General features: G+C 46.2%; 1 protein-coding gene across 1 annotated transcript in view; it reads left to right on the forward strand.

The window, feature by feature from the left end:
* The window catches only part of LOC131402162 (mucin-16-like), a 146,018-nt gene extending 136,803 nt beyond the window's left edge, over positions 1–9,215 (forward strand). The window contains exon 3 of the mRNA XM_058537057.1: positions 9,172–9,215. Within this exon, the coding sequence (XP_058393040.1) occupies positions 9,172–9,204 (33 nt within the window). The 3' untranslated portion in view covers positions 9,205–9,215. The remainder of the gene's footprint in view (positions 1–9,171) is intronic.
* The last annotated feature ends 1,927 nt before the right edge of the window (positions 9,216–11,142 follow it).

Consider the following 11,142-nt stretch of genomic DNA (forward strand, 5'->3'; position numbering starts at 1 on the left):
GATTTGTACTTGAAATGATGTTTCCACTCTAATTGTGTTATTTTATGTGGTGTGATTTGGGGCCAATCAGTTACTCCTTCAGAGACAGTGGTAATAATACCCTGAAAAGCATTCTATAGAGATTAAATGAAACAAAGTATGAGAAACTGCTTTGTAAATTGCAAAGCAATTTATTTCAGCTTATTTTTTCTAATAATATTTTCATTTATCCAATCCTTTTTGACTCTACCAAACATGCCTAGACTGAGTTTTATCATTTATTCAACAATAATAATGGGTCAAAATGGTTGAATATTAGAAATTTCATATGGTTCAACTTAATTAATAAGCCATCACAATATTTAATTTGGTTATAATTACAGTTAAATTTTTCATGATGCCTTATCATGTGCCAGGCACATTCTAGGCATCAGACATGTATTCACTCATTTAATGCTCACAACAATGCAATGGAGACAATACTATTAACCTTTATTCTATGGATGAGGAACATTAGAGGTTATATAATTGACCAAGGTCACACAGCTGATACCCAGGCAGTCCACCTCCAAAATCTCTTTTAGGGATCCATTAGATGTTTTTGCGCTTATGTTGTAAAAGGATCACCCTGGTTCCTGGTTGGTGAAAGGACCAGAGGGGACTAAGGAAGAAAGCACATGGCTACTGAAATTATCCAGGCAAGCAATTCTGATTACAGGATTTCCTTCCTTTTTAAGGCTGAATAATATTCCATTGTATAGATGCCCCAGATTTTCTTCATCCTTTCACCCACGGATGCACAATTAGGTAGCTTCCATCTCTTGGATATTGTGAATAATATTGCAGTGCATTTTGTCAAATGATTTCCTGGCACTTAGTGAGTTTGAAAAAATTCTTCTTATACACAGTAGTTACTGTAATGAACTACCTTTCTAAATGTCTAAAATTTAAATATTTGTCATTCTACAGAAATACCTTACCTAATCATGATTTGTGTTGTTATCAGTTCATGAACGATCTAAGATTTTGGTACAAAAATTTGTTATAATGTCTTTTTTTGCATGTATTCAGGAACCTTGCATACTATGGGTATTCCCTGATTCTTGATTTTTAGTAGAGTTTTCTAGTAAGCCTTTAGGATAGGAAGTATCTTCGTAGATGTGAGGCAGAGAGCAGAAAAATAATAAAGTGATTGTTATATTTAATTATATAAAAAGAAAACTCTAGTTTTTCTAAATCGTTTTTACACAGCCTTTGCTTATTTGTAAGAGTGACACATATTTTATTAATGAAAAGAAAATTCAATAAACAATTTTAACATAAAACAATATCTATTGAGAACTTATATGAAAATTTTAGCAATATGCTGTCACAATTTCCTCTTCTGCAAAATGGAGATAGATAATACCATCTTCCTTACGGGTTGCTGTGAGAAAACTCAAGAGTAATGTATGTAAAATGCTTATCACCATGTGGGTTGGAAAGTGATGCCTCATTCATTTTTCCACCGGGATGGTGACAGCTTTTTTAATGCATGAAGTCTGTAATTTTCAAAATACGTTCTACTGTTGTAAAGTGAATCCTTTTTACAAATTCTTTGTAGAGTTAGATGATCCCTTTGGAATACAAATTCAGGCTCCCGTGTGTGTGCGTGTGTGTGGATGTATACGCACATCTCTCAAATAATACTCCAAGCCTTATAATGAAAAGCTACCTTCCCCACTCTTGACTCTGGTTCCAAAAACAACAACTTTAAATTTCTGGTTGAAAATCTATATTTCTAAATTAGCTACTCATACAGCTTTTTCATTTTTCAGCTTTTGACTATTTATAGTTTATTTCTTCTCTGAAAAAATCAGCATGAAATGTTAGTACATATGTGAAAAACATAATTCCCATTGCCAAATATAACTATTTAATTAATTAGGATAAATCAAAATTCGATGTCTACTGTTTTATGACATAAGTGTTTACCATTTTATAGCATATGAATCTTATCCAGAGATGTGCTACGTCAGATAGTATGAATACATTTTCTTTCTCACTTTTTCTTTTGACCTTTTAAATGGTAAAATTCTCTTGTTTCTTTGTTGTCTTCCTATGGATTCATCACTGGTTCATCTCCTTCCACCAGAAAATTAAATCTCTTCTCATTAACTTCTGATGCATGAGACAATTCATGGGCTTCAGGTTTTGCTTGGGGACATCCCTCTTGGGCTTGAACATATACACAGGCCCACATATACACAGTATGTCTGGAAGGATAGAGCAAGAAAGGATGTTTATCTCTGTGCAAAAGTACCGGGAGACTGTGGTAGAGTGAGAATATTTTATTGACTTTGCACCACTCTTTGAAGTTTTCCTATACATGCACTTATGACATAGGTCTCCCTCCCCCCAGATTTTTAAAATTAAAATAGCGTTATATCCTTATCTACTGGCTTGGAACAGCAAGTTGTAGAGAAATGTGAATATATGATCCAATTTTTTAACGAAATTAACAACAGCAAATGCTCAAAAAGTTTAGAATTCTAAATATGGGCACATCATTCTATGAGGCTGTGTAAAGGTGGGGAAATGAATGAAGAACAGCTGTTCAACATCCAGCTACCTGTACAGTCTAGGGGTCCACGGAAAGCCTTGCTTCCAGCCCCATCCCTGGAGCTGATTTCTTCCCCCTGTGAAGTCTGCCTGAATTATTCCAGCCACAACCCCGCCTCGTCCCACCCCTGGAACTGGTCTCCGCCCACAACGTTCAGGTCTGGCTCCGCCCACAGCCTGGACACGCCCACAGCCTGGTTCCGTCTCATTGCCCCGCCCACAACCTCTTCCCCGCCCACAGCCTGGTCCCCGATCACTGCCCCACCGGCACCCTTGTTCCCGCCCACAGAACCGCCCGCCAGGCCTGCTGTCACTCACAGCCTTGTCCCCGCCCACATCCCGCCCCTAGAACTGGTTCCCGCACACTGCCCCACCCCTAGATTTTGTCCCTGTCCCTGATGCTGACCCAGCCCGCTTTCCAGCTTCTCACGCACTCTAGAAACTAGACACCTCCCCCAAGGCTGGGGTGTGCGGCCTCGCCCCGCCAGCCGCCTCATCCCGCAGCCCCCAAACGTTCGTCCTCCCCGAACGCCCGCCCGAGACCGGAACCGGAAGCGCGGGCGGCGCCGTGGATGGAGCGGACGTTCTGCGCGGTGTGTTCCTTCTTCTTGGCGCGGACAGCATTCCTGTGGACGTTCACCCTCATGGGCGGGGCTCGGTGAGCGGCGGGCTCTCCCAGCTCCAGTCGCGGTCCAGGGAGGGGCCTGGGCCTGGGGAAGCCCCTTCAGGGCCCGGCGTCCCTCCGTCCTCCCGGAGCCCCGTTTCCCCCGGGGCTGTTCGCTCAGTGCGCCCGAGGTTGCTGTTCCTCCTGGCTCCGGGAGCCGCTGTCCCATCCTCAGAGTCCCCATCATCGTCCTCCGTGTGATTTTGTCCCCAGAGGGCTTATCCGCGTCTGCAGACGGTGTTTGGGTTGTTACAAATGGGGCGCTCCTGTCATCTAGTGGGGGAGGCAGGGATGCTGCTCAGTGTCCTCCAGGGCCCAGGACCGCCTGACAGAGATTTATTAGGCCCGAAATATCAGTTGTGCCGAGGTTGGGAAACCTGCTCCAGGGCCTGAAAATCTCCCAAGCCCTGAATGAAGTGTGGAAATTGTTGACAAGTCAGCGAGTAACTTACAGTGTCCCTAAATGACAAGCTTGTTTAAAGGGTCCAGAGTCACCAAAAAGTCTCTGGCCAGCCAAGTGAGTTGAGCGACTCAAGTGCACACAGCACAAAGCTGCTTTCTCCCATCTCGGGGAGCAGCAGGTGGCTGGATAGGAATCGGGAAAATACAGTCACAGCTAACAGTTACAGTCAAATCAGTAAATACAAAAAAAGAAAAGTGAATGGGGTTGGCCTTTCCATCCAACACCCTGTAAAAGGCCTCAAAAGCTTGTTTGCGCTTTTTTTTCCCCCCTCAGACACGAAAAGCATCCGTGGAGATCAAGTTTGAGGTGAAAACAGGCTCAGAGTCCACCTGTCCTCACTGATCTGTGGATTTCTGTGTGACCAGGTGAGTACCCTGTGGACCTGGTACCAAGAGGTTCCGGCAGCCTCCGCTGTGCAGAAGACCTGCCAGTGGCCTTTCCTGGGCTCAGGTTGTCACCACATGGAGTCACTGAGAGTGAGGGTATCTTGAGAAATATTGTTGATGTTTGATGGATGGAAACATGGTAAGCTGTGTGTGGTTCTGTGTGGTAAATATTTCAGTAAGTACAGTTGTATGCAAATAAAACCACATGAAACAAACGTAAATAACTGCAAATGTGTATTATAGTAGAAAATATAGATTTACTTGCATAATACTCAAAAGTCAGGATTTATATATAAGATAAATACAGAAATGTTTTGCGTGTGTATGTAGTATTAGAAGACATCCCATGAAATATTAGCAGGGATAATCAGCAACATTCCTTAGACCCATTCAATTTGACTTCTAAAGTCCTATAAATCCTCCACATAAATTTGAAATAAAGGAGCATTCAGGGAAAAAGATGATTGGAACTTCTTTGTATTAATAACAAATTTAAAATTGAATTTGCCAGTAGCCAGATTTATTTTGAGCATTTTTTTCTTTATGACATTTCAAATCATTTGGAGGAGTACTAAGCAACAATGTAGGTTGAAGGGAAGGGCTCTAGTCTCCAAATAGACTGTCCTCTCCACCTTGCCATCTAAAGGGAATTAACTTTGTTTCTTGAAACTTTTCTGAAATAACAGTCTGGTGATTCACGTTGCAGAGAATCTTGTTAAGTAATTTTGTATTTAGTTGTTGGCCTCTACTAATTGTGTGTGTATGTGTGTGTGCCTTTTTCATTCTAGATTTCCTGTGATGTTCTTGAGGGGAATGTGTGCTTGTCATGCAATAGATAGTCTTTGAGTGTATAATTAATGGTGACCAACCATCCTCGTTTATTCAGGACAGTGGGGATTTCCAGGACACAGGACGTTTACGGTTCAAACCAGGGCAGTCCTAGACAAACCGGGATGGTTCCTCATCTCATGAGCCAGGCCCTGGGCCACATGCATGGGGACCTGGAGAACCAGAGAGACCTTGTCCCACCTCTATGGAATTTATATTGTATTTGGGAATTTGGATTTTGAAAAGTTAATGATGAGAGTGATGTAGGAGTTTGGCACAAGGGGAATCAACCTGAGGGGGCAGTGAAGCCCTCTTGAGAAGGACTGATATTTAGCTTGAGAGCTGGAGTTGGGACTGGATTTAGCTGGTCGGAGGGTTAGACTGGAGTGAGGGTGTGAGAGTGTGTTCAAGAGAGCGTTTCAGGCAGAGGGACCGCATGAGCACACCCTTGAAGCAGAGAGCTTGGTGAGTCCATGAACTGAGAAGAGGGATGGCTGAGCTGAGTCAACACAGGGGGAGGGGTGTGAGCCACACCAGCGATGGAGGACAGGCAGGACCAGATCAGGGGTGACTTGAGACTCTGTTCTAAGACCAGTGGGAAGACTCTGGAGAGATGCGTGTAGAAGGATGATGTGATTAGGGTTTGGTCTAAGCATGTGGGTTAAAATGGACTTCATGGTTAAGAATGAAGACTTAATATGCAAGATGGGAGGTGCTGGGAATAAGATTAAGAATAAGATGATTGTTCCCTACGCCTGGCTGATGGCTGTGGAGTAGGAAAGAAGTAGAAAGAAAAGATCTTGGATTGTAGAACCAAGAGAACATAACGGTACTTTCTTGCCTGCATGTGTCAGATGGCACAGGGCACTGACTTTGCTCCTCGCTGCTGTCCGTGCAGACCTGCAGGCGCCCCCTCACCCAGGTGTGTGTGTTCACCCCTCTTTGCCACTCACAGGCACCCCTCCACATCCTAAAAGAATTCAGGCCTTACTTGTGAGGGGGTTGTCTCACACGGGAGACACCTAGGAGAGACACTGCAGGCATCAGAGCAGCCCCTTCAGCATCTCCATCAGCCTCCTCCCTTCCCCTCTCTCGTTTTCCACACCCAGAACTACCCCTGCTCAGTATTCCACATCCCCATGATCTTCCTCCCCCAGGCTTGAGAAGGGTGGGGCAGCCACTGTGGTGGACATCATCTGCACCTTCCACTCTGACTCCCGCAGGTCCCAGGCTGGACAGAGAGTGACTCTACTGGGAGCTGAGCCATGAGACACAGAGCATCACCAACCTGGGCTCCTTCACCCTGGACTGGGACAGCCTCTACGTCAGTGGTGAGGGGCTGTGATACAGCCACGCTCTGTCTCCCAGTCGGAGGTCTGTGTTCCCTCTGTTGCTCTAAAGTGAGCTATGATCCATCTCTCTATCCTCATGGTCTGGGTTCAGTCTTCTCATCACTGTGTGATCACTGGGTCCAGCCAACTTCCATCTCGTTGCCTTCTCCCTGAACACCCCTCTACTCATCCCCTCTGCTTTCCTCTCTGCTTTTCCCTCAAAGGTCCCTACATCCTTCCTTTCCCTTAATTCTTTATGTTCACCCCAACTCTTGCTCAGCTCCTCTCGCCTTCTCCCCACAGGTTACACCTATGGAGCCATGGACCCGACTACCAACAGTGAGTATTCCTGGCCCTGATCTCCTAGGTCCCGTCTGCATTTGGGGTTGTGGAGCACTTGTTCTCCTTCACATGCTGTCCTTGATGAGGGAGGCACCTGGAAGTGCTCTAATTCATCCCTTCTCTCCCTCCCGGGTTCTGATGGAGAGTCCCAGCCCATTGTGACAAAGCCTTAGACACAGATATGTTCTCCACCACATTCTGACCCCACGTGGTTTTCACTTTAATTCTCCTAGGGCCCCACCCTTGGTCCTCCTTTTCCAGGTATCCCATTCATCTTCCCATTTTTCTGCCTGTCTATCTGTCTCTATTCCGAGTTCAGTCTCTCTTGTTCACCTATCTCTCTCTCTTGGGCTCCTCTCATCCACAGGATTGCTCATCCCTCTACTCACACAGTCACCCATCCCCTCACTCTCATTTATGCTTCACCTGTGAATGGTGGTCCTGAGACAGCCAGTGCTGGAGCCCGTGTGAGCCTGGGGGCTCCTCCCACTCTGTCCCTCCCTGCTGACAGCCCTCTCCACAGCTCCCAAGCCGACCACCAGGTCCCTGCATACTTGATCATCACCTGTGCCACCAGAAGCCACCACAGGTATCTGGGGGCCCCTTTTCCTTCCCAAGAGAATCTCTCTGGCCCCACTCCCCATGAGCCAGGTGTTATCCAGGAGCTGGGAAGCCAGGGTGTGAAATTCTGGTCTTACGGCAATCATGCTGATTACAAAGATTATACCAACGATTCAGTCTAAGGCCAGACCTCAGAGAGCCCCTAGTCTTGTGAAATTAACACACCATTATAATACAATATGGGATATTTCGGGGAGATGCACCTGGCATAATTTGGAGGGGAAGAGCTTGCTAGAGAAAGTTTCACCAGAATGAAGTCTTTAAGAATGAGTAGGAGTGACCCCGGCAAATAGAGGATGAAGGGTTTTCCTGGAAGAGGGGATTCCATGAGCAAAGGCTCCGGCCAGAAACAACATTCCGTATGGGGAGAATTGAAACGAATTTGGGTTGCATGAAGCATAACCTTTAACCCGCAGTAGATGGATAAAATGAGACTGAAAGGTCAGCAGGAACCAGATTGAGTAGAGCCTTGAGTGCCAGGTCAAGAAGGTTGAACTAAACACTGAAGGCCATAGGGAGCCATGGGTGGTACTAGAGCAATGGTGGCCCTAGTGGTGTATTCATTTCAGAAAGATTCTTCTAGTAGTCCACGTGGAACATCCTTTAGAGCATTCAGTGAACCTGCTGGGGTGTTTGTCCGGGTGAAGGAAGTTAAGACCTGAGCTAGGACAGGGATGGAGAGAGGGAGTGTATCTGAGGACCAGTGTGCAAGGTGAATGGGTGTTACTGGGAGGGAGGTGGAGCTGAGCAGATATGGTGGTTCTGACTTGGGTGACCCCACGTGTGGATGGTGTTGCCACTGGGAAAGAAGACGACAGATTATAATGAGTGCAGGACCCTGGTGTGGTCTCAGCCCAGCTTTCAGAGACGGCCATCGCTCTCCCTCTCGTCTTGCAGCTTTGGGGCACAACCTGAGGACCCTCACAGTCAACGTCACCATCTCCACCCTCTGGTGCTCCTCAGACATGAGCAAAGACTAAGCCACGATCAACTTCACTGAGAGGGTCCTGCAGAGCCTGGGGAGACCCTGGTCCCAGCAGCTCCTGGTGGGTTAAATCCCACCCAGCCCCTCCTTCAAACCCTGTCCCTCCTGCTCCTCCTCCTCCTCCTTCCTCCCCAGCTGGATCTTTGTTCAAGAAGAGCAGCCTGGGCCCATTCTACGCGAGTTGCAGACTGGTCTCCCTCAGGTGAGACCCTCCCCTCAGCATTTGCCCCTAATGACCACTTTTGTAACCACCCCTCTCTGTCTCCCCACTGTCCTCCCATGTCCTCCTTCCTGTTCTGGCCCCCACCCCCAGAGGTTTCAGGACCTCTCTCTAGAGTCCCCACATCCCTCTCTCCCAAGGCCTGAGAAGGATGGGACAGCCACCAGTGTGGACGCTGTCTGTACCCACCACCCTGACCTCGTGGGCCACCATGCCTCTGTGCTGGGAGCTGAGAGTCTCCACCTGTCTGCTCTTCCTCTCCGTGGCTCCAGGCTCTGCAGCCCAGAGTTTATGCATCCAGAGAGAGCACCAGCTACATTTCTGCATCATCAGCTGGAACCTCAGCAACTCGGAGCCCACATCCTTGGAGTACACCGCCCTGCTCGGGGACACCCAGGACCAGGTGGGGTCTCCCTCTCCCGTCTCTCCTTGCCCTAAGTGCACAATCATTCCTCCATCTGACTTACATCTGTTATGTGATTGTTTCAACCCTTCATTTTCCCTGCATGTCTGGGTTCTCTCAGTGTCCAGAGGTGATGTCCTAGCTGCCATCCCCATTTCTCACATGGATAAACTGAAGCTCAGAAATGGGAGTATTGTGCTTAAGGTCACACAGTGAGTTAGGGAGAGAGCCAGGATTTGAAGTCAGATCTCCCTTGCCCCAAGGTCTGTGATCTTTCACTGGCACCAGTGGCGCCTTGCATCCCCAGGAGACCTCCACCTCACCCACTCTCCCTCGCGTTTGTTCTAGGTCACCAAGCTCTACAGTGGCAGCCAGCTTTGAGACATATTTCACTCCTGCCTGGTCACCAACTTGATGTAGCTTGAGGAGATTGGAAGCATTGGCTGAGCTGGTGGCTGATGACTCTGAGCTCCCATGACACATCATTGATCTGGAAGTCACTTACATCGTGCCCATTCTGCCCCACATCCCTGTCAATTAATCCTAACATCTCCTTCCATAGGTTTTCGGGGGATGAGAAAAGCATTAACATTTGGTGCCACCAACCTCCAGCATCCTGCTCCTCCTCCTCTTTTGGAGACTTTCAACAAATATCAGCAGTCTAACTGTGCTCTCCAATAGTGGAGCCGCTAACCACATGGGGCAATTTAAATTTTTTATACACCTATTAGTATACGATTCACATATTATGTGTGGGGAGGAGTGTATTTTTTAGGTTTTCCTATATTCAATATCTTCTCATCTGCAAAACAAATAGTTTTACCTCTTCCCTTCCAATCTGGGTTTCTTTTTTTCCTTTTTCTTGCCTAATTGCCCTCATTAGAACCTCTAGTACCTGTGATTAACATACGAGATATGGGAAGACATCATTGTCTTGTCCCTGGTCTTAGGGGGAAATTTTCAGTCTTTCACCATTGAATATGGTGTTAGCCGTGGGTTTTTCATCGATGCTGTTTATAGGATGAGAAAGTTTTTTTGTATTCCTAATTTGTTGAGTGTTTTCTTTTTTAGACATGAAGGGCGTTGTATTTTGTAAAATTATTTTCTGTATATGTGCTCGAGATTTCGTGGTATTTGCCCTTATTCTATTAATATTGTGTAATACATAATCCAGTTTTCAGATATTAAGCCAACCCTTCAACTAGAGGTGAGAGATTAAGATGGTCTCAAGTCTTTCCTGGGCGTGCCACAGCCCTGAGCATTTGTGGCCTTCTAGATGCCCGCAAATACACTGGAGCTTTTCAAAGCCCCTTGTGGACATCTCATTCCCCCAATTTTTCCTCTGAGATTTTGGCTCACCATTGCCTGCCTCAGCTGGTGTCACTCCCTCAGGCAGCTACAATAGAAAACAATTAGCCCTGAATATTTTTAGCAAGTGTCCTGGGGACAGACTTTCCTCCCTGGGCAAGCTCTGAGTCAAGTAACATCAAGCCCTGAACATGGGGCTTTTTCGGGAAGCTGCCAGGCAGGTCAGCTAGTGACAGTTCAATGGGGATGGCTCTTTTCAGAGCTCCAAACCCATAATTTCTGCTTGGCTGCTGGTTGTCTCAGCTACCATGGTTCTGAGACTGATGGTTTTCAAAGTTATGCAAGATATTGTGAGAGCAGGATGGGATAGTGCAAGTTATAATGCCACAAAGTTTGCTCCTGTTATCAAGATTCTACCATGTTTCTTCACTAAACCCTCCTCAGATTCTTACAAGCCATTGATTAATTTCTAGACTTTTGAAAAGTTGATTTTGACCTTTTTTTTACCAGTGTATTCATTGTTTTTATGCATTTGCAAAGGTCCTTTCTCAAATGTTTCAAAAATGTTCTCCCTGTGGTTATTTATTTATAAATTAATTACTTAAAATGAAATTACGTGATAAATTGAGTTCCTCACTCACAAACACTAGCCACATTTTAAGTGCTTGATAACAACACGGGGCTAATAATGATTGTATTTGGTAGTGCAGACAAATGTTTACATTATTGCAGAAAGTTATCTTGGACAGGACCCAGAGGCAGGGAATCTAGAATCAGGGTAGAATTCTAGACACCCTTTTTCATCCCTTGTGCCCTTCCAGGTCTGTCCCCCACAGTAACCACACTGGAGTGGACTCCCTGTGTACCTTGCCGCCTTGGCACAGAGACTGGACAGAGTTGCCATCTATGAGGAATTCCTGTGGCTGACCCAGAATGGACCCAGCTGCAGAACTTGACCCTGGTCAGGAAGAGTGTCCTTGGGAATGATAAGGCTCCCTGGTCATTGTGAAA

This window comes from Diceros bicornis (genome assembly GCF_020826845.1).
Source record: "Diceros bicornis minor isolate mBicDic1 chromosome 30 unlocalized genomic scaffold, mDicBic1.mat.cur SUPER_30_unloc_4, whole genome shotgun sequence".
In the NCBI taxonomy this organism is placed as follows: Eukaryota; Metazoa; Chordata; class Mammalia; order Perissodactyla; family Rhinocerotidae; genus Diceros; species Diceros bicornis.